General features: G+C 43.4%; 1 protein-coding gene across 14 annotated transcripts in view; it reads left to right on the forward strand.

The window, feature by feature from the left end:
• Positions 1–24,259, forward strand: part of RBMS1 (RNA binding motif single stranded interacting protein 1) — a 154,893-nt gene that overhangs the window by 44,246 nt on the left and 86,388 nt on the right. For 2 of the 14 annotated variants that reach the window (XM_040561737.1, XM_040561738.1), the window contains exon 1: positions 17,065–17,388. The exons of 9 other annotated variants lie outside the window; for them this stretch is intronic. In XM_040561737.1, coding sequence (XP_040417671.1) covers positions 17,326–17,388 — 63 coding nt within the window. In that variant the 5' untranslated portion in view covers positions 17,065–17,325. Of the gene's footprint in view, positions 1–17,059; positions 17,389–17,879; positions 18,033–24,259 lie in introns of those variants that run through there. 3 more of the 14 variants (XR_005821095.1, XM_040561742.1, XM_040561744.1) reach the window with 3 other exon arrangements.

A 24,259-nucleotide genomic window follows, 5' to 3' on the forward strand; every position in this document is an offset into this window, starting at 1 on the left:
GTAAAATCACTTCCTGAAAAAAGTGAAATTAAACTTAATATACAAGCTTGCTTGGAATATAATACCGGGGAGTTAGGGAACTTTGTGATTATGAAACCAAATCCATTCACCCTGCTGAGGTAATTTCTTGTAAATTGTTCACTATGGAAATCTTTAATCAATGTCAATGTTTTTAAAGCTAAAATTCATACGTTTCAAATGTGCTTTTTATTTCCCCCCAGCCAAAGAGTGCATTAGTTTGCCCTTTTTTTTAAAAAAAAAAAAAAAAAGGAAGAATTTTCATCTGTGGCTGCATGAGGTGCATGAGGAAAGGAGCTAAGGCGTGAAGAATGGCAGTACCTGCCCTCAGTGTTTGGCATCCTGAGTCTGGTCATGAAAATCATAAGACTAATATTAAAAAAAAAAAAAAAAAAAAAAAAGACAGGTATTTAAAAACCATATCTGATTACCTAAAAAAAAAAAAATCAGTCTATTCTTTAGGGTAATGGTACGGTCTTACATGGAAGGCGTCCAGACATATTCTGCATTTTTATATATTTAAAATGAAATGTGATATTCTGGGTATATTTATATTGCAATCCAAAGGTAGAAACTGAGCTAACCTGAGCACTGCTAAGTGTCACTCTTGTGGTGCAGACTATAAACCACTGAATAATGCTCAGCTCGCAGCCAGACTTACACCAGTGAATCCGAAACCACCTTGCGGTGGCTCGGCTGCACAGAGTCTGCAAGCTAGCTTTAAAATGCACAACAAAACAAAAAACTTCCTCAGAGTGAAGCTGCACATCAGAACTGTGCCATAACTTTGTCAATTACTCTGACTTCCTGATCTAGGACTTAAGTGCAATGCCAAGAAGAACAACCCACGTTGTGTAGTTGTATTTAAATTTCAAATAGAGGAACAGAATGTTTAAATCCTTCCAGGTGCTGAGCAGCTGAGTCACTCATCGGCGCACTCCAGTGGTTCTTACAGTCCTGTCTTAGCTGGTACTTAGGTCTGTATGTGCCTAAGCATCTAAATATATTTTGCCGAAACTCTTAGGTTGGTTCTGTATTCAGTAGCCTGGAAGCAGAATGTAAGGGCAAAGATTCAAATGTGATTTACTTATATTTGGCTTGAATGCCATAGCCAAGGGGTTATAGACTCTATTCCCTTTCTTTCTTACTAGTATTTCATTATTTTTATAGGACTGTGACTGACAGCAGAAATCAAAAGGTGGCAATTTCCAAGGCAGCAGTGGCAGCAGACGCTAGGATGGGGTGCAGGAGAATTTGGGATTCTCATTTCCCCTGGGATGTTCTGAAACTCCTAGCATGTATGGTTTCCTTCTAAAGCATGTGTGGTTTCCCTTCCTTTCCCTTCACGCATGGCATGAGTAACCTAAGGGCCTACCTTGGAGCAGGAAATTCCAGGAGGGGAAAGGCCACCTACCATGTGCTACAATGGCTAGCCAAGTGATTGACAAACTGGCATTTAACTTCTCATACCATCAGCTTTAAGGATAAACCCTGCTTCCCACAATATTTTGCTTTTCAAATCAACTTTAACTTCCTGATTTACCAGGGATGAACAGAAAAAAAAAATATTTCAAAATACTGTAAATTCTAAGAAAGTTAAATTTTGTGCAAGCACCGAACTTTTCACTATATTTAGCTAACAAACATAAGCAAAATGTCTCCTGTGTGTCTATGTGGAATTTAGGAAAAAGTAAAAAGGTAAAAATATTTTAAACTCTTAACCTACATATTCATATGCACAAAATTCCCTGTTTGATAAGGACAGTTTAAGACTCTTAGCAATGTTTGCTATTTTCTGATTTGTCGGTCTAGAGAGCTTTCAGGGCAGGTTAATTATCTAGTGTGAAGTGGTGGGGTTCTCTTGTCATTGCTTTATATGCTATTTTACTTCTTTTTCAGATTCTCTTAGTTTCCCTGGAAAATCTAGGTGTAAATTAACAGTAATGCAATGGTCTACTCATTTCATTAGGAACACTTTCTTATAAAAAAAAAAATACATGTTGGAAGTTTTAATGCAAATAAAAATATTTGATTTCACCACACAGTTGCTTCAGCACAGTTATGGCTCTAAAGAAACAGACCTTAGGGCTTCAGCTGCTTTATGGTTGGAACACCATATTTTAGTTGACTGTCTTGTAAATGTAGATTATATACTCATCTGTTGGATGATAAAGCCCCTCTTGGGAACAAGATGTTGTTGCTTCTTAGCATGATTTCTCTTTATTTTCTCCACGTTCATACAACTAAAATCAAAATTCTGCCCACCCCGACCATTTTTTCCTTCTTACTGCCAACAAAAGAACTGAGCATTTTTTCAGTTCCTTGTCCAAATTGTTAAGATGCCCCTGAGGACCTTTGTTTACAGTGTCTTCTCATTCTTTTTTCCTTGACATTCTCCCCTCCCTCCAGCAGTGAGATACTAATTAAAGAGAGGACACAGTGACCCTGGGTTGTTTAGAAGTCACTTGGGAGGGGTGGTGGCACAATGACAAAACCATCCCTGCAGGAAGTAATCAGGCCTGAGACCTAGCACAATGCTCACTTCCATCACCTGAAAAACCCTTTCAGTTTGGAGATCCAGCCCAGAAGCAGATTTATTTTCTCTTTATTAAAGCATCTTCATTATAAACAAAGCCTCAGTATCTCCGTGTGTCAATCTGTTTAACAGGGTGGTTATATAAATACTGTTTTTTTTTTCATAAACATTTACTGAAAAGTATTTATCTAAATAGTTTGTAAAGTAAAAGCAGTATTACTAACAGCATGGTACTGAATATCATGGGCTTTTCTCTTTGGTTTCAAGGGAAAAGTAGTTAGTTGGCATGGTATCATCCAGCAAGATTAGGGTCTTATCTTGTACATATGGATTTCACAATATTATTATGGATATTATTACTTAGTTACTATCCCATTGATACTTGTGGTGTTTTACGAGCACCTAGCAACACAGAAATCCAGAATTCATTCCAAACCAGATTTGTAAACCAGACCAAAAAGTCATCACTTTGGATTTACACCTGTGAAAATAAGGTTTCTGTTTATCTGGAGATCTGTGCTGCAGGGCATTCCCAATGCAAAGGCACGGTCCCATGCAGCAATCCACTGGCAAAGTCCGGGAGGCTGCATTGATGTGTTACTGCAGCCAATTAGAAAAATCAGCAGGCTTTAACCCTAACACCAGTCTTCACTGTTATCTGTACGGTTTTATCTCGTACCCATAAAAGGATCCAGCTGATTTCAGGAGCTATCCACTTGGGTTGGCCTGCGTAAATCAGATTGCAGTGTTGAAGTTAGCAACGTGATACCATTCCTGTTGAATACATGGCAAAAAAAAATCCCACCATCTGGGAGCTAGATCAAACTGCAGACAATATGCACTTTAAAATTCTGCTATTAAGGACTTTTTAATATTTTCTTCTGGATATGTGTATATATCATATATTATATATAATAATAAGAGTAAAACGAGAAACATTTGGAAGAGGCCCTGATCGAAGTAGAGGAGAGATATCGTTGTGTCTTACTCCACTACTTGAATACATCTTGTCTTTTTGGTAGTAATCTCTTAATTCAGAGTTTTTTTGGTTTGTTTTAATTCTTGGAGGTATGGGGATACCTGGAAAAGCTGTAGGTTGTAAGTATGCCCATTTCAAGTGAGTATCAGCCTGTGCTGCAAAACTTAAGCTTAACAATTAGCCGTTGTCTCTTCAGCTCAATTTAAAGTCTAGTGCAAACCCAAGCAGGGGAAGAATGGTGCTTATTTAAGGACCCACTTGATCAGTTAGTTCCAAGTAGCTAATGTGCCTGATGAGGTCAGGACTCGTGTGAGTGTACCGGCAGCCCTTCCCTGAGCTCCTGGCATCCTGCTATGCGCTGGTGCCCCCTTTCTCTGGTAAAGGTCGGCAGTTATCAGCTCCTGAGCTTTGGCTGGGTTTCTGGCACTGCTAAGGGCACAGCTCTTGTGAGCAGTGCTGACCAGCATACTCCACAGTGGTAGTAACTTTTGGATGTTTACATCATTTTGGGGAGGCAGAGACAGGTGTGAATGCAGGGGTTGTCCGAGGGAGAGAGCATGCTTAAAATGAGAGCAGCGACATTTTGGGCACTACTGGGTGCCAAAAAACTGACCAAGAAATGCCTATCACCCTGGGTGATCATCAGTTACGGAGCAGTGCAGATGTTGGAGATTATGCTGTAGTGTATGTGTTACTGGACTAAAGTGTTGCCTTCAAAAAATTTGGGAAAAAAAAGTGACATTTTTTTCCAACAACGTTACCAAGGAGAGCACCTTTGTGCTGATTTTTCACTGCATCACATCGTGTGGCTAATGCGTGTTTGATCTAATACTGAGTTTCCTAAACTTATTTAGTATCTCAGGGAATTGATTTAGTATCTCAATGTAATTGATTCAGACCAAAAAGTATCAGGCAGGATTCTTTACATCAGTTTTGGTTATTGCACTGCCCATTTGACTTGGATTGTTATTGTTCAGATTCCTTTCTGGTTTTGTAATGGCTGTATTTCACATTAAAGTTCATGGTTTAATTAAGGAAATGACTGAATAGGAAGTTACTGTAACCATGATTTCAGCTTTTAAAGAAAGATTTGCCGTACACGTGAGGAAATTTGTGGACTTAAACATTTTGTTACATGTGCAACATCTCCACCATGCTTTTTAAACCACTGATATCAGATAAACTCAGATGGATAAATCACATTTTTCTGCTCTTTGGGGAGCTTTCTAAATTTGTTTTTAACCATATAATATATTGCAGTGTCTTTAACCAAAGATGATTTCATTTGCAAGTTTGACTGAGATCTCAGGACAGAACTAAGGACATTCGGTGTTTGGAAATGTCTGCTGAATTAAAATATTTTATGTTCTGCTGCCTGAGCTCTGAGTAGCTGCTTGCTTTCAGTTTTGACTCTGGTCAGGGCTTTGCAGTCAGGCTGCATCTCGCAGCTGGGCGGATTTCGAAGTTCCTGTCCTCCTTGCCCAAGTCCAGCCAGGATGGACTTGTGCTCCACATCACAACCGGGGAAACCAACCAGTTAGGAAAAAATATATATATGTATATTTAAATTTAAGCTGTATTGGTTTAATTTTCTGCTTCGTAGCACACCCAGATGAGCAGTTGATTCAATGCAGCGAGGCAGCATGGCAACGTCTGCTGCGAAGTGGCTGGCATGGCTGGGGAGAGGGAAGGCCGTGGTGGGGAGAGGCATCTAGTAGGGCAGATCTTGTAGGAAAGGAGTAGGCAGGGTGGAACTGCAGTCTCTGAAAAAACAGCGGCTCACATCTACTCACTGCCACATGTACCCACTGCCAAATTGTGTGTTTATTGGTTTGATCAGCTACGGAATAATATAGTAGTACAGTAAATAGCATTAAGTGCTATGCGTCATCCGTAGCCTGGAGTTTCTCAGCATGAAAAGGCATGACTTTCTTTCTTTCTCCTTTTCGGTGTGTTTATTTTATAGTTTAAAGTTCTTGAAGAGGAGTGAGAAACAGTCTAGTAGTCCAGCACAGGTAAGATCTCTAGGTAGGTATCATAAAATCATTTCCATTGTGAGCTGCCTACCAGGCAGCCAGCACCAGCAGTCAGCAAGCAGCTGGTGGTTGCTGTGTGGCGCATTGCCTGGCAGCCTTCACATTTCCACCAAAGGACTTCTAGCACGGTTTTGACATCAATTCTTGAATTTTATCAGCCAGACATAATAGGAAATCAGTGATTAGACAATTTAAAGCAATTAAACCAACTGTAACCAGGAATCTGAAATACACGTTATAGAATACAGATTATAATATCATGTATTATTTTAAATGGAAATGTTATGGTAATGCATTCTAAAATTAACCTTTCAAGTTAATTTAAGACTGCCTTTTGTTTGTTAAAAAAAAAAAAATTAAAGGTTGTCTAAACTGGTGACATTTCAGAGACTCAACCCTGAATTTTCTTAGGAAAATAAACATATTTTTGCCATATTCTACAATGACATGGTAAAAACCACAGTAAGGGAGCTTAATATGAATTACTTGCTTTGTGTGATTGTGCTCAAATGTATGTATGGTCAAATTGTACATGTTTTGATACAAAATATGTCCTTTTTTTCTTCAAAATTTTTAAATGAAGAATCATATTGGACTTTGTTTTGTGATTTAAGTTATTTATATGTCAAAGTTTTAGCTTCTCCTATTTTTCTGTTCCATTGTAAGTGAGAGAAGTTTGGTCCAATCTTCTGGTTTAGCCAACGTACAGCCCATTGAATATAGTCACCAAGGGATTAATTCAGCTCTCTGGCTTTTTTCCGCTCTGGCCTAGTTCCTGCAAAATCATGTGCCTACATGATTAACTGACATGAACCATTATATTGTGTGTCTTCACTAGGAAAAAGGGTCTATTCTTTCTCAGGTTACTGAATATTGAACTAGATAAAAGAAGCTAAAATTGTAGTCACGTCTAAAAGTTAGTAGTTTTCACAGGTTTTATAAAAAGGCGTCAGAAGCTTGCCATTTGCTTGAAATTAGGAATATAACATAAGGACTTTTCTTTACTCATAGCCCTTGTCAGTACCTTCATAGTTGATTAGAAGGGCTTCTTTTTTCCAGGTAGTGGTCACTAGATTGCATACATGTAAGTCGTATGAGTTATGCCTATCAGCTAAAGTGGGTCTGAGGCAAGTGGTTAGGACAACAACCCTTCGGTGGAAGGAAGTAACAACTTTAGTGGAAATATATGAACACGAGGGGATTTAAAATACAAAGCTTTTAGGCAATATTAGATTTTTCAACTTTCTATTTCAGATCTTTTTAAATGGTGTGTCTGTTAGTCTGCATGAAAATGTCTTCTTGAGTGGTGAAACAGTGGGCTGTACTCATAAAACAATCTGAAAAATTCTTGGATGCAACATGTATTTTTTCAGCTTGTGCAGAATGTGATTAATATAACATCTCGGCTGACAGGATCTGACATGTGGTTATATGAATTCCTTTGCAAGGCAAAAGCCTCTAGTTGCAATTTATAGTAATGAGACTGTCTGCTGTAAAGTAACTGATTACAATGAAGGTATAAGAAGTAAGCATGTTTACCCTTCAAAGTCATTAACCTCTCCTCTCCTCTAGAGTACATACGCCTGTGTTCTGCAGTAATGTTATCTGCACGTATCGAAAATCCATCTGTTTGTCCAAACATCATTTTGTCTGTGCTTTACCAATACATTTGGATGGTATTTTGGACTAGGTTTTGGCCAATCGAGTTAAATAATGGATCTGGCAGATAACTGTGAAAATGCAGCAAAGCTCAATGTATAATTATGCAAACAAATACGCGCGTAGGAAACTTTTCAATATTGTTTAGAAATATGAGGAGTAACTGTGTCTCTTAGGGCTGGAAGCAGTGTTGTGATATTACCCAGTGGTCTTTATTCATGTAACTACGGATTACATCAGGGAGCACCTGGATCAGGTCCTAAAGTAGGAAGTTGTTTATTTGGTGGTTTGATGTGTAGGTAACAAAACCTCCAATGTACATGCAAGGGCACATTTTCACGTTGATTCATGGTAAAATACCATGGAGAAACTAACCAGATCTGCTTCTCGCTAGAATAGCATCCATTTCCTCCTAGTAAGGTAGTCCTAGAAGGTTGCTGGAGCCATTTGCTGAAATCTTTTTTGTCTTAGAGCCCTGCTCAGCAAATTCTGCTGGGAGTTTTCCACCCCTGAATTCCACGGGCGCAGCAAGTTGTACTGCAAGCACGGAAACGCTGTGAAGATCCTGTCCCTGGGGAGCTTAGTGCAAAATTCTTTTTTGAAGATCCCAGAACTGAGAAAGTCCTGGCTATGCAGAGCCTCCGACAGAAGCTGTAATGGCAAGATAGAGGAAGGAGCTGCCAAGGCAGCGAAGAACTTCAAAGACTGTTGAAACGGGGGGGCGAAAGTTCAGCCTAATTCCTGTGCTATCCAGACTCACTCACCCCCACTCTTTTGCAGCCCATCCATGCAACATGGCTGGGGTCTGGTTGCTGCAGTAACCTCATTTTCAGAATCTGACTGGAAATGCGTGGTTAAAAAACTGGTTGCTAGTGAAAAATGTTCCAAGTAGAACGCCGTGAGGTAGCCATGGCTGGAGGGAAGCCACCCAGCCAGCAGCGCCTGCCCCCAGAGGGACACACACACCTTCCCCACAGTGCCTTCTCCTGGCTGTGCCCTCCTGCCACTTCACTTGTGATGGTCCTGCCAGACACCTCGGGCCCCAGCTCAGCTCCCTGTCACGGCAGAACAAAAAGAGGAAAGATTTCTGTTGGGTTACTTAGGTTGAACCCATCAAGCAAGGAGCCAAAGGATCAGACAAAGAGTTTGAAACCATGATCTCGGAGCAGGAAGGGGAAAAGGAGCAGAAGATTTCCTCCTTTTCAGCATCCCTGAAGGATTACGTGCTGTGAGTAGTTCACAAAAGCACAGTGTAAATGCTTCAGTCTGGGTGAAACCTGGGACCTGCTGGTGAAGCTCCTGCTGACCAGGCCAGGCCTTCATTCTGTTTTATCTTTGATTTATGTCCATGAGTACTGGCAAACAGGCATGTGAAATAAAGTTGTGAGGCATCTGATGGATAGTTTGAATCCAAATTGCGAGAATGTGTTGGAAACAGCTTTAAGAATCTATTTACCTAAATAAATATACAATTTAATTATGATGCAATGAAATAATTTTCCCACCGTGATTTGTGCTGCTGCCAGCCCCTGACACGTAGTATAGAACAATTAGTTCAGTAACTCTGTGAATTACTCCCTGCAATAAATTGTCCCAGCCATCTTGATTAATTTACTGATTACTGTGCATAAATATTCAGATTGTCTCTGCATTTAAAATTACAGGAACTGAAATGATGGTGCTAATGGTGAATGCTACAAGTACTGAACACAAATGGGAAACAAGATTCTTACTTGGGGGACTGCTGTGTGAAATGCATCTCGGAATAAAGTCAAATCCTTGAGGGCAGTGATTCGTGCTTTAAAAATGCATGTGAAGAGGCATTTACTTCATGGCCTGGAAGGTAAAGACAGACTTGGCTCTAAAGTCTGTTGCTAGCTTAGCTCAGAGTGGTGGTGGCAAAAATAACAAAACCTGATCGCAGCCGATGGCTGTATGGTGTGTTAGATATGTTAGATAATGGCTTTGGTGTCCTGCTGCTGCTTTCAGGTGTTTGTGATGCACCAGCCACATCTCACACCTTCACAGCAGCAGCACAGGAGGAAGGGCTGCATTAGCAGAGAGCAAGCTCTTGCTCTTTCATCCCAGAGAGTGGTCTCTGCAAAATTGCAAAGAAGCACAGGGTGTGAGGAACTTTCCACAGCAGATGCCAAACATCGTGCTAGTGGAGATTTTTACTGTCATGACCACCAGGTGGATGACATTATGAGCGCTGAATATACATGGGAGGGAGAATTTTCTTACTCTGAATGTACCTGCTGATCATTTTGTTCGGTGTTACATGGTGTTGTGTAGCTGATGCGAACATAACAAGTATGCAATTTCAAGCCTCAGAGAGGGAGAGTGTGTGTTTTTAGAGGGGAAAAAAAGCAGTTTCAGACCCCCACAATCACAGGAAGGTTGAGGTTGGAAGGGACCTCTGGAGGGCATCTGGTCCAGCCCCCCCAGTCAGTTTACAGCTTCTTTGGACAACTAAAAACTGTAATGTCTGTCAGAGATGTAAGCTACAGCAGGTACTTCAGGAACAGTTCTATCAAGGTTATGTAGATACTTTTATTTTAAAGATACTGAAAAAGAGATAAGATTCAGACTCAGCTGAATATTTGCTCGACTCCTGCCACATGATCTTGTTTCTTTCCTTCTTACTCTAAATTAGGTCATTGTAATCAGATTGTGTATTATAAACTAATGTCTTTCTGTTTATATGTGATTATAAAACAAACTCTCAGGGTAAAGGCTATAATTTTGAAACAGATAAAATTGATACGCTGCCTTGAAACCTATATGGAAATTAGTTTCTCACCCTCCCAGTGAGACGAAATAAACCAACCCCACAGAACCAGTGCCGTGCTGTCAGTGTGCTCAGGGGAGTCTGAGCGCTGTAAAGACATTTGCAGGTCAGAAATGAGGTTAATTGACAAGGAAGTGTGTGAGGACAGAAAAAATTTGCACAGTGCTTGTCAGTAGGTGCGGCTGCCAGTTCTTCACTTGACCAGCAGTATTTGTCAAACAAATACAGCAGTGCTTCGTTCTAGGGAAAGAAAAAAATAGCAAGAAGAGTCATCTTAGGACAGTATCATTGTTTGGAAAGAGAGGTGTTTTGTGTTTTTGTTCCAAGATATCAACATGTATACACCTACTATACAAAATCTCCAGCCTGGCTTGTCTCTCTTGCCAGTGTGGAGAAGACGACTGCTGTCTGCAGCAGAGGTTTGCAGAACGGGGTTTGGTTAGGTTTTTCCTCATGTTTTCTTCAAGTATGTGGCTTAAATGCACAAGCCTGGCTTTGCGCTAGTGACATTAACTCCATCCTTTTTGGCATATCATATTGTAAGTGACTTTCTCTGCTTTTTTCCATGATGACCCATTTCAGGTATAAAGTGTACTGTGATTACAGACTGCTTCTCATTTTTTATTACCAAATCTGTTCATAATGCCTAGAGCGCATGTTTCATTCAAGGGTTTAAAGTATATGTCCCATTTTATAGATATGGAAAGAACAAGTAAGGGTCCTACTTATTTTTTTTGTTTTCTCCCCCATAAGTGCAGAGCACTGACAAATCTGAAGCTGTTTCATGCACTTAGATACCAAGACAATGACACACAAAGGAATAAAATTGATGTCTGGCTGATTTTCGGTCAGACCTTCCACTCTAGCTACTGTCTAGTGATTTATCTTTTCACTGTCATTAACTGTTCTCAGCCTTAAACATATTTTAATTGCAGGAGACTTCTAGTTTCTTTCATTACTTCTAAGATTCTAATAAAAAGTTTAAAAGATAACCATGTAAATCTGGTCCACATACTGAAAATTTTTATCCAGAAAAATATCATACACCAAAACCGAATGAATTGTGGATAGAAAGAGCCTCTTTTCTATTGGAAAACCAGCAAATATAAAATACAACTCTGCTTTAGAACCAAAATAATTCTGAAGTTTTAGAAAAAATATTTGTGCATTTCCAGATTTTTCATCATCCTTTGTTAATATTTGTATTAAAAACGTAAATATGAAAAAATAAAATACAATAGACAGTCACATAAATTCATTGATTGTTTGTAGAAAATATCTAGCAGATATTTTTCACTTTCTTCTCCTGCCGGTCCATAAATTTACTCTATTCAAAATGGAAAAAAAGTCAAAGAAATATGTCAAAACAGAGAGCTCTTTTTAGTTTCACATAAAGCATAAATGTTGTAATGTAATGATGAACAACTTCCTACACTGTTAATAACAAAGTAGAAAAAAAAAACACAAAAACAAACAAAAAAAAACCCCACGCAATATACTTCATCATTTCAGACTTCATTTTTTTGTCCTGTAATAAATCTGGCAACTGTTTACAGACTTTGTTTGCTTTATAGTTTCAAACAAGTGTTTGGCAGTGTTGTCAAGCTAAAGAGAGAATTCAGATCTTTTGGAGTCATTTTAGTTAATTCCACAAATCAAGATTGGATTTTGTCCTGTGTTTCAATTACCAATTATGAACAGCTTCCTTAAATTCCCGTTGTATAATAATTCTTTACAGTAATTCTCTTTTGTACTTGTGCTTCCCAGAATATACAGGATATATTAGGAAGGGGGTGTTTGTTTGACAGTGGAAATAACTTCTATAAAGTAGCATCTTGTCATAGCTTTCAAAGAATAAATAATGCATGCCATAATGTAAAATGCTGGCATGGCATTAAACAATAGATCGTGTTGCTCTCTATGTTCATGTTCTTAACACCAGTAATCATTGAAGAAATGACAACAATTACTTGTAATTGTGCAATTTATGAAGTGTCCGTCCAGGAACATTTAAGGAAGCATGGAAGGAATGAAGTGCAAGCTAAAATGAATAGGAGGAGTCTGAGCATGCCAAGGGAGCACAACCCAGTGGCCAAAGCAGAGGCATTCGGTGTGCGCTAAATGGAGTAGAGAGCTGGTCTTTGTTTCACAGGAAGGTGTTGGATTTAAGGGAAAAAAAACAATACAAAAACCACAGCGGTGATGGGAAAATTAAAGACATAGGTGGGAGGATTCCCAGAGAGAATGAGCTGATTGGTGCTAATCACGAGTTTTCAACAGAAATCTGTGATAGTGACTCTGAGCTGGTATATTGTACAGTGCTAAAATAGCATTTACTTTTATACGTTCTAATCCGGAATATAAATAATTTGGTATCTTGTTACCAATATTTGAACCGGTACAGCTGGGAAAGATGATCTGTCTTCCCCTTTCAGTTCTGATTGTCATGGAGATTCTTTTCTTATTGTCGAATATACTCCTGTGATTATTTTTAAGATGGCGTTCTTAGACAATAGCTTCTCATTGTGTGTGCAGTACCTGGTTCTTAGTAGATCATATGCTTCTGCAGAAGCCATTGTTTCTTAATAATTTTCTTTTTCTACAAAAAAAACACAACAAAAAACACCACAACTTTGCGTGTTCATGGCTCTAGTGTGTCCCATTTCTACTGACCCTTTCTTCTCTTCTTCATTTAGGAAGATACCGATTTTGTTGTTGTTGTTGTTCCTGCATACTTGGGATATTTAAATAACAACAAAAACAATGAGGAGATTATCTGTAAAGTAGCTTCCCATGTAATGAAGTTTACCTTGTTCCTTCAGCTATTATAAATGCTTTTCTTCGTCTCAGTTCTGAATAGATGAATTTAATGCTAAAATTAAAAATCTGCTTCTATATGATACTCAGCTTCCCCTACCCCACTATTAACACATTTCAGGAAATGCTTAATATCTCTCAAAGTTCAGCCCTGCATACTGTTTCCTTAGCTTGCATAGGGTATTCGAATGTATTTTTACATTTCTGCAGCTCAGCCTCCAGCCTACTCTGTTTCGTATCTTTTTACATATGACAGGGTGTGATGAGAGAGTGGATCCTCAACCAAATGAGCATTGTGGTGGAAAGCTCGTAGGCCTTTCAGATGCTGTCCACGTGGAGAAGTAAGGTGCCCACAATCGCCTCACCACCGATGGGGCTTCAGGAGGTCCTCACATGGCCAGCCTCGCTTGTCCTGGCATGAGAGTGTGGTTATGAGGAAGCTCAGGACATCCAATCTGGACTCCGAGGGTTTTGCAACAGAATAAAGTTTCCTTTTTTAAAGCAGATCCAAGCCTGAGGAACCATCTGTCCTGCAGAGGCACTGAATGCCCTATGGGGAGCTAACTGCTTCAGCTGAAGGTTGAGATAATTAAGGGAAGCCATGGATTGATTTAGAACAGAAATGAAAAAGTAGCAGTTTAAGTGTGTAGAACTGTTTTTAAAGCAATGGGTTAGTTTTACCAGCCTCCTGTTTGTTAAGACTGACAAATGTTACTTGAAAGATCCTTGAGGACTTCCAGTTGTCTTCAGGTTTTCAGAGAAATCTTCCTGTATTTACCGAGTCTCTCTGCAAACCTACATTTCTGACTGTACATAAAATCACGTAATCACAACGTTTTAGATCAAAAACGCACCGGATCTGCTTGGCAAGTTTTCCTTATTTCTAAATAAGCAAGTCTGGGTTATTTAAAGAAGCTCTGAACATAATTTGTACAGACAATTAACATGGATATTCTTAGCCCCCATGGTCACCTTTTCCCGCAGGAACAAAAAGAGTTGCTCCTTTATAACTGTAACCAGCAAGATGCCTGCCTACCTGCAAGTCTGTTTCAATTTTGGAACTGCTAAGCCTGTAAAACTAAAAGTCTTTGCCTACAAGGCATGCTTGCATCCCAGAAAATGCATAGGGGAACTAGTTATCAGTGTCTTGAATTGATGTATCATATCTACTGAAAAGTCCAGGGAATTATTTAGAACCTTGTCAACTTAATCTGAAGTGCAGGGATTTACACAGAAATCATTTTGCCTGTGTTCTGGGAAAGATCAAAGCAGCTTTTTCAGGTGAGCAGAGGTTCAGGTTGGAAGGGACCTTGGGAGTGCTCTCGTCCAGCCGATGCTCAAAGCGGCATCAGCGAAGAGATCAGATCAGGTAGCTTAGGGCTGGACACAGTCTGATCTTGAAAATGTTCAAGGTTGCAGACTGCACAACCTCTCTGGGCAGTGCCTGACCCTCCTTGTGTCCAGTTGTTGCAATTTATTAAGCCTGCTGTCCCTTTTCCTCCAGCCATGCTCTGCTGCAAAGGGCCTGGCTCTGTCTTCTTGATAACCTCTGAGGAGGTAGCGGGAGGCACCTGGTTCCCCATTTAAGACAAGAGCAGGGACACATTGCTCAGGCCCTGCGTCAGAACAGCAGAAAACATTGATAGGTAGATTAGCACATAGGCTAGGACACCAAGGTTTTCTTCCCAGAAAATTCTATAATGTATTTTCCTATAACAAAAACAAACAAGCAGGTATCACTTGATGGTGATCTAATAGATGTTTACAGAATTATTTGCTGTTACATGTTTTTATGGTGTGTTAGAAAAGAGCAAGGGTAAGTGAGTGAGATGTGTCACATACTGAACCCAGCTGAGGGAAATCCCTGTTGGACTCACAAATGGTGTGGGTCGGTGTGGCAGCAGAGCAGGGCAGGAATTTCAGCCACTGCATTGGGTTGTTCTTGAGCTTGTTCCCGGTGCTTCCGAATAGGCCCAATATAGCACACATTGTGTGCATCCTTTCTGCTGGCCCGGGGGTGGGACAGGAAGAGGAGAGGGGAGGAAGCAGGGGATGACTGATGTTTTTTGAAAAGGTTTTTCCCTGAGATGGAAAGGTGTGGCCATTCCGCGCATCCCCAGCTAACAAAGACCTGGTGGAGGTGTAGCAGATTGAAGCTTTGTCACCCCTTTGTTAACCAGAATGCTGTGCAGAATAATACCGCTTTTATTCTTCATTTGGGAGCACGGTTTGGAGCAGAAGTAGCCTTTCACTGTTCAGTTTATACTGTTTTAAGACGGTGTTTTGCCACCGAAGCTGATTACAGACCCATGGTGCCATCTGTGACCATGGGTCTGTAACAAGTAAGACTGGTGCGCAGCTCACCTACTGCACTACACCCAGGGCAAGCATGAGCACACAGCTACATTTCTATCAAATTAAGCCACAGGTACACGAACAGATTAAGCCCATATAATCTGATGCTGCTGCCAAAACAAGCAGTCATATCCACCCTCTTGTGCCTGCTTATCCTTGCTCCCGTGCTACCTCCTCCATTACGCACAAGCTGTAGCACAGCCACATACTGAACCAGACAAAGGAAACAATCTGAGGAAAACTAATCTGATCAGAGGGGAAAAAAAAAAAAAAAAAAGGTTTCACCCAGAATAAATTGCCCAACCGGTGCCTTTTCGGGGAGTGTAGCCACCACTATTGATGTACAGTGTGCATGAAGCTACACCTCAACCAGAGCGGGGGATATGACTTTATCCTAGTTTCAGCTTCTCCGAGTGCTAGCTCTGTGGCAGCAGGGGGGAATGCAAGTGGTGCGTGATCCCGCAGGAAGAGTGGCACAGAGAGACAGTACCTGACCTGGCACACAGTCTGCCGGTGAAAACCCACTCCATCAAACATTTTTCGAGAGCAGCGATTGCCACTTGTGTCAGGTGCTTTTGGTACTGGCAGCCCTCAGGCGTGTGATGGAATTGGGGCTGGGCCCAAGGAGACCCACTGCAGGGCTTGGAGAGGAGGAAAAGGGAAGTTATGCAGAACGTAGCTCTGCCAAGTGGCACTGCTTTCTTGTGCTGCAGTGCTCAAATGAACTCAAAGGGGTGGTGGCAGTATATCAGGATGCCAAAATATTTGGTGATTATTTCTCATGAAGAGTAACAGAAGATGATGGCGTCAAACAATCGCATGATGCTGCTCGACCTGTGAGGAATCAGCTACCTGGCAAGTTGTTGTTTCTTCCCAGCTGTTTTCATTGTAATTGTGTGTGAGATTAGGGCCACCTTACTACCAGAAAGAGGAAGAAGAACCAAAAGGTGCTTGGTGATGCATGTCTGCACCAGAAGGTCTTTGGCAGTGTCGCCAATCAGGAGCTCAGCGGCTTGACAGCACTGTAATTGTGGGCTTCTTCAAAGCTAGAGCGCCGGCACCGCTGAGGAACGCGATGTAAACAGGGCAGAGTAAGAGCAAGTGGACCTGGAAATCTTTTCTCTCAGCGCGTCTCTTTCTGTCTCCCGGCCTTGTTGCCCAATAGCTGTTATTATGCAACGTGTCCTAGGCCCGAATTCTGTGCAGACAACACCAAGCCTTCTGTGCTTCCAAAGCAGCCTCCACGAAGGCCTTGACCAGTTCCCCCAGACAGCCTTCCCTTCCCTTCCCTTCCCTTCCCTTCCCTTCCCTTCCCTTCCCTTCCCTTCCCTTCCATTCCCTTCCCTTCCCTTCCCTTCCCTTCCCTTCCCTTCCCTTCCCTTCCCTTCCCTTCCCTTCCCTTCCCTTCCCACAGCAAAACTTCTCCCTTCCAAACTCCCCTTTCTAACGCGCTCGGCACAATCCATCCCCCTGCACACACCCGCGGCGGGGGTGGGTGCGCTGGGGGGGTGGGGGGAACACACACGGGCACCGTTCGGGAGGTGAAAGTCAGCGGCGGGCCCGCGGCGGAATGCGCGGCACGCGGGGACGGGCGCAACTTGCGCCCGTCCCCGCGTGCCGCGCATTCCGCCGCGGGCCCGCCGCGCCCCCCCCCCCCCCCCCCCCCCCCAAGGCGCAACCATTCCGCGCCGCGGGGGCGCGCCCTTCGCCCCGCTCCGCGCCGCCCCGCGGCCGCGCCGCCGCCGCTGCCGCCGCCGCCCGCGCAAGGCCCCGGGGGCGGTCGCCGGGCGCCGTGCCCGCTCCGCGCTTCCCCGCTCTGCGGCTCGGCCCTCGCTCGCTCGCTCGCTCGCTCCCTCCTCCTGGGCGGTGGTTGAGGCCGGCGGGAGGTGGGATCGGCCGGGCCGGGGAAGCCGCCGGCGGTCAATGGGCGCCCGTTGATGGCAGGCTGGGCGGCCGCGGAGGGCTAGGGTCGGCGCGGAGCGGAGCGAAGCCGCGCGGGGGGCCGGGGGGGTCGCGCCGCAGCCGGCGGGGAGGCACGGAGGCGGGGGGCGCCCTGCAGCCCCGCCGCGCCGCAGCCCGGCGGCCGCCAAAGTTGCTCCCCATCCCGGGGGGGAGCTGGGGATCAGGCGGGGCGATGATCTTCCCCAGCGGCAACAGCAGCGCGGCGGGCGGCAGCCGGACGCCGTATAGGAAGCAGGTAAGGGCGGCGGGGTTCCGTGGGCCCCCCACCCCCGCTTTTTTTTTTTTTTTTCTTGCTTTTTTTTTTTTTTTTTTTTCCTCCGTCCTGGGGAGCGGGGAGGGGGTGGCGACTCGCCTTCGGCTGCAACTTGCAGCCCCGCCGGTCGCTTCTGCAGAGCCGGGATTCGCAAAAAAGACACCACCTCCCCCCTTCCCTCCACCCCCCCCCCCCCCCAAGTCTCCTCTTAAAAACGGCGCCGTGACCTTGCCGAGTGCCCGGGCGGCCTCCGCCGGGTGACCTTAGCGGCGGGGCCGGGCCGGGCGCTGCGGGCGGCGGGGCGCCCAGGGCCGGGCGGCTGCCGGCCCCGCCGAGCTCGGCAACAAGTTAAAAAAGCCCTGCCCGGTGTCGCAACCCGGGCTGCAAAGCGAAACTTGGGGCCCGGTGTGTTTTTTTTTTTCGCCTCGCGTGAAATGGCCAAAAGGCTCGGGGCTCGCTCGTTCGCTGGGACGTGCCTCCGGGAACCCTCTGGCGCAGCCCAGCCTCAGACTTTCCCCTTCTCTCCCCCTTGAAGTACACAAGGGAAATCCTGTGACATTTTCTGGGCAGACAGATCATTGCGATAAGCTCGGAGCGCTCGCATCTATGGAGCTGTACTGAGAGAGGTATTTGCTTGCTTGCTTGTTCAGCCGCCGAAAATAAAATAGTGAGACTGCAACCTTGCTGGGTCGCTGGCTCTTCGGCTGCGCTTTTAACATGTATCCCCCACCAGAAACGCTGGCATTAACATGACCGTATTTAGTAAGAAACGCTTACTTCTCGTTGAATCTGCGATATTTTTCAAAAAGTGCGTCCTTAAGCTGGTTGGAAAATGCGCTCCGTAGCTGTGCCCCAAAGGGCAAATGGAGGAGAGGTCGCCGGCGAGATCTGTGGGTGACAGCGCGCGCCGATGCCGCCGTGGCAGGCTTCTTTCCAGGTGGAGAAACCCCTCCGCAGGTGGGCGCAGGCGGCTGCGCGTGGAGCCGCTGAAACGGGCGGCAGGACTGCGGGCCCTCCGTGCGCTGCTCTGTGCAGGGAACCCCCGCGACAGCGCAAGTTCGGTTCCTGCGTTTTCTTAGAGTTTAAGTTGTAGCTTACAAAAATTGCTATTTCCTTTTTCCTCCGCCCTCATTTTAGAGAAATATCTTTTTGATAAGAATTGCTCGTGTGCTATCTCAGTGGCGCTCTGCAGATGCTGCCTATCAGTGTATGGAGTTATCTTTGTATCTTGTACTTGAAGCGTTCAAGTCCATACGTAATAAAACTTGCTTATTGTGTGTGCTGGTTTTGGTTTGGTTTTAATAAATGCCCTGGATACACCCACGCTGACGATCTTGTCTGGCGCTTCTGCATACTTTGTAAATGAAGCCAATTTATTCGATCCTCTCCCTGAAAGGGCCATTAATGCCGGCACGGTGGGGCCTTGGTGGGCGTGGGGCGAGGCTCCCGCTGCCCGCGGATGTGAGCGAGCGGCCGGCCTGCGGCGCGCCGATAAGCCGGGGCTCCTCGCACCGCCGTGCACTCCTTGGGCTCGGAGGGCTGAAAGGGCACACTGAATCGGAAAAACAAACAGACCCGTTTTTCCTGTCAATAGGCAGGGAAAGAGGTGAACACGGGGGTATTATGTGGTCTTAAGACCCTGTGTACCAGAGGTTTCTTTTGTTAGCGTGTAGCCATTCTCTGCTCAAACGCTTCCTACACAAGGAGCTGGGGCCTGCGCCTTTCTCCGCTGAAGTCCCTGGAAAACTCCCATTAACTTCATTCATGTAGGCTGAGGCCGTTTAAAGATTGACTTTCCAATCTCCCTTTCACTCAGGCTTCACCTGCAGGGATGAGCTGATGTCAGACAATACCGAGGAGTGTTATGAGCCTAACTCTTCATTTTTTTCGTGATAGCTAGAAACAGTTCAGATTAATTCCTTGTGCGCTCTGTGCAATCTATATTCAGACAATAGAGTTATAATTGTATTTTAGTCTAAGAGACCAGATATTGTAGGAAAAGTAGCCTGCCATCATCTGTAAAAGGAGCAGCTAGATGTCCTCTGCTAACAGTGCCTAGTATATGAGCCTGGGGAAAAAATAAGTAACTTCAAAATGAAACTAAAATGTTTTGAGCAGTTTGTGTGTCTCTGTTTGTATAGTAACATACATGATATCGGAATGATGGTATAAGAGCACTTCATTTTCAGTATTTTTCTGTTACATTTTTAAGACTGTGTAACAGATTAAGGTAGTTTAATACTAAATACTGTGTTGAAAAGGCGAGGGATTTGCTGGTAAAAGTCATTGTGATACTATTGATTTATTTTAAGGCATAGTAATGTAATGTGAAATTCTGTCTTCATTTAAAATGCTGGCAAACCTCTAGTTAGCTATAGTAGGTCCAGAGTTTTGCCCATACTCTCTCTTTGTTTTCACAAAGAACTCTATTTTGTTTTATAAACGAATCTGTGCTTACACTATTACGCTTGCTATCTGTTGTATCTATTTCAGTGTGTAACTCAGGCATGTAGAAGCCAGTCGGCATCCTCAGTTTCAGGTCAGATGCGATTAGGTGGTGTCTAATCCTTTCTTGTAAGAAGGGTGCTTGTAAGAATACTAAAATAGGGTGTCTGAAGTTGTATTTCCAATAGCGTTTCCTGCATTATGGGTAAATGGACATATTTAAAAAATAAATAAAACAAAAAAGCACCTCTTGCCAGGTTGTGTTAAAAGTTAGGCGTGATCAAAATGAGTAGCAACTCTGATGATTTTCTTGAAACGCAGACTCAAGTCTAGTTAAAGGCTAAAACCCATGGAGTATCTGCAATAATAACCTATCACAGTGCTCGTGACCACGCATCCTCTCTGAAGAAGGTAGGCGTAATCTAATATTTTTGCTAACGAGGTTACGCGAGTTATGCAAAGAGCGCACATGTGTGCATCCGTGAGGCTGAGGAAGCGACGCGATACACAATATCCTGCTCAGCCCCGGCGTGCTGTGCTGAGAGCTGATGGCTCCATCCCTGCTCCCGCCTTCGGTATTCTCATGTAAATCGGGAGGCGCTCCTCCGAAGTAAATATTTCTACACACTGTAAAATTATCGTAAATGGGAAAATTAGGCTTTCTCCTGCCATCTGCTCCTTGAATCCATAGAGCTAGCGCAGATATCTGACGGAAGCGCTCCGTGCAACGAGGCTGCTCCCCTCGGGCTTCTGGCAGAGGCAGAGCCGGCAGCTGCCCAGGGCTGGGACGGAGGTGACCGCGGTGGCCCACCCGCCACAGCCCGCTGTGGTCAGGCCTCCCGGCTGCTTGGCCCGGTAACAGTGCTTCTTGTTATGTTTTGATGAGCGTCGTATTTATCTTGCCTGTGTAAGTAGATTTACATAGTTTGCTGCTTTCAAGCAGATTAGCTGGGCGTAGCTGCACGTGAGGAATTTAACACTGATTTGGTGTTTGGCCTGTTTAAGGGCAGACATGCAAAGCTGTTGATTAATCTTTCCGTGCAGCTCTGTTAACATCAGGCGCTGTGCCACAGGTTGGGTTTTGTTCGAGGCTCAAGAAGGGGGTTAAATGAAGAAAGCCTTGGCCGGTCTTAGGCTAAAAATACAGCTGAGCTTTTCACTCTATCTGTAGGTTTAAGGTATTGAGAAGCTCCACCTGTAACCCTACTTCATCGTTTCAGTTTCCTGTGTTTGCGTGTGAGAGGGAGCCACACTGAACTTGGTGTGGCCCCCTCACGGCACACAGCCCCCCCAGCAGCAGCGAGACCAGGTGGCTGTGGTGCCCTTACGGAGCACTTACCTGAATGCATGGGATTAGTTTATTTTTGTTTCTTTCTGAGTTTTAAGACTTGGTTACTTTCTTTTGTCAGCTTGCCCTGACCAGGTCAATTTCCCTTCAAATTGTACTCAATCTGTACAGTCTACCTCCATTTAAGGAGACTTGGCTCTTATATTAAGCACTATCTATTTTAGATTTTTAAGTGCATCTCCAAGATTGTAAAGTACTGCTTTGTTCTCAGGAGAGCAAAACTGCTCAGTCAGTGGGTTTCCATACTTGTAAGACAAACGTGAATGAAAGAAATAAAAGCATCTTATCTTGTCAGTCATGATGGTACAGATTATGAAATTCTTATCTGTTTTTGGCAATTTAAAGTTTTTGTTTAGTATTTCTAAAAGGGTAAATAGTGTATTTTTATCTCTTTGGAAGTTTTATTGTTTAAAGTTTGTATCTTTGTCAGTAAGCTTCACGTGGAAGGGAAAATGGAAGCCTGGGTCTTGAACATCTGCTGTTTTCTTTTGGGTTCATTTTTTTTTCCTGAAACTTCCAACTGTTTAAAGAAAAAAAAAGTGCTTGAGTTAACACATTTCAGAAGGGTTAGATCCTTTAAACTAGGATTACTGGCGGGGTGGAGAGGGGAAGGAAGGGAGGAGAAAATCCTTTCCCAAGAGCTTGTGATGGCTCCTAAAACAGCAGCACAGTACTGCAATCAAGTTAATAAAAGTAATGGGAATTTGCCATGCATTTTTTTCTGGTAACTAACAAGAAAAGATAGCTGTTTCAGTCAACGTTTTTTTTTTCCATCTCTAAAGTTTTCATTAAAATTGATGTTTGCTTGTTTTGTGAGATGGGATACAACAAAAGAAGTCAGTGGAGAATAGGAACTCGTTTGCTTCTCCCTTCACAGCTCCATTTCCGGGTTTTTAGGGATGTTTTTCTCTGTTTCTGCCTCAGATTGTTTTTAAAAGCGCTTATTTAGGGGACACTGTGAAGGCGTATAAAGCTGTAGTCCTAATGAAAAGGTGTTGGAATTGTTTTGATCTTGGCTGGAGCATGTTGGTCAGAAGATTTCTAGAAAGCCAACAGAACCACATTTAAATGCCTTCAAAAACCTCGTTGAAGTAATTGTTACTTATTTTGCATACGTTTCAGAATTACAGTGTGCTGTGGTAATTATAACAGCACTGCAGAAGCCACTGTATTTGCAGCTTCCTGATGCAACAGGAAAGGGAAGGGATGAGTTACTAACAGAGGAGAAACATGGGGGAGAAGCATGTGTTAGATAAGCACAAGCCTTCAACCCAGCAACTTAGCAAAACATACACACAACAAGAAATCATGTGCTACAGGGGCTGGTTACTGTGATTAGCACAGGTTTGGCTCTGCTTTCCTCAAGGGACTGTAGTTACAGCAGAGTAGCTGCAGCTGTGTGCTGACACACAGTGCTCTCGAACTCCAGCTGAAGTAACTGAGCGCTGGTCGGGGAGTGCTTAAAGCAGGTTCAGGTTGTGCTAAGTTTCTGTCAGTTTGAGTTGGTTTGTGCATCATGGTTTAAATTTAGTAACATTTATTTTGGTTTATGTAAATTGATTTTAACAATAAAACTTTATACCAATTCTAAAGCCTAACTCATGCACTGAGATTCACTGGCTTAAAATATCCAGCAAATATTTTGAAATGTGATAAGCTCTTTAAAACACAAGTATAGTTACTGTGTTTCAAAAGTGTCCATTTTCCTGAATTTATGGTGTAGTATGATGACACATCAGCTTTCCGGTCTGTTGCAAAATCAGAGCTAATAACTATGAATGCATACGAATAAATATATAATGTTAACAAAAATACCCTTTTGTTCATGCATCCTCATGAAAGCCCTGTTGTTCGCTTAATTGTACTGGTTTAGGAAATCATTGCTCTGTGTCTTATTTGTTTAAAGTAATCTGCTTTGGGAAAATGATGTGTCAAATGGAGTGGGTGTTTTGATTTTCACTTGCTTGGTTGGTCGACCTGCAGAACTTCAGTGAAGTTGCGGTGGGAACAAATCATGCTTTGTTCTGTGCAGCCCGATTTGGGCCTAATTTTCCTTGGTTGCTTGGTTGAAGAACAGAAGAAACAGCAGCGCAAGGTGAGCATCACGCTTAGTCTTGCCTGACATTTCTCTGTTTGTGAAATGAAGCATTTCGTTTCGGCAACTGAATGTACGGTGACTTTGGTTTATCACCGATGCCGTTCCTTGACAGTGTCTCTTAGCGGCACTCTCACATGCTATTCTGGGCAGATTTTCTGTTTCCCCACTTAGATGAGAAGGAGATTTGTTTCTTTTCTTACCTTCTATTGTTTTCTGTTCTTTTATATCTAAATCTCCTCTACCAGATGGTGCTTTGCTTCAAGAAAGTGTAGATGTGACTCCACAGGTTAACTATATTTCATACATTCTGTCATCTGGGTACTACAGCGTAACAGTGTTAGGCTTCAGTCCTTTCAGACATCTGAGACACATGTGTGGCACTTCGATTTTTAGTGTGCCTGAGGAGTGAAACCCAGAACTGGGGTATGGGTTTGAGTGGCAGTTGCAGGGCGCGTTCCCGAGGCTGGTTAGTTGCGGGGCGCTGGCTTTGAGCTTGAGAAGCTGCCGGCTCCCAGGAAGGCTGCTGCAGCTGGCTGGAGAAGTATCCAGCTATCTCCAGAAATCTGAAGCAATGTTCTTGTATGCTTGACTCCTCCTAGGTGAATCAGAACCCTGTCGTAACATCTGTCTAACCCACAAGGAACCGTATCAGTTCATGCTTGTCAGTGCAGTAATCTGAAATCACTCAAAACACAAAGGCAGATGATGAAGGTAAAATCAAATATAAATCCATGTTTACAAACCTTCAAACAAAAAATACAAGATTCTTAAAACTGGCAAACAGAAAAAAAAAAAGCAGCACACAGCAGTAGAGCACTGGAAAGTTATCTTTACCTTGTATGTAGAGCTGTGGCAGATGACTTCCAGTCTTCCCAGGGAGAATCTGGTTATTGCACAACCCTGGTCCCTCAGGTTGCCTTCAGAGAGAAGTCTCTGATTTAAGGCTCTGTATGCTGTTTTTT

Source organism: Cygnus olor, chromosome 6, assembly GCF_009769625.2.
Source record: "Cygnus olor isolate bCygOlo1 chromosome 6, bCygOlo1.pri.v2, whole genome shotgun sequence".
Lineage (NCBI taxonomy): Eukaryota > Metazoa > Chordata > Aves > Anseriformes > Anatidae > Cygnus > Cygnus olor.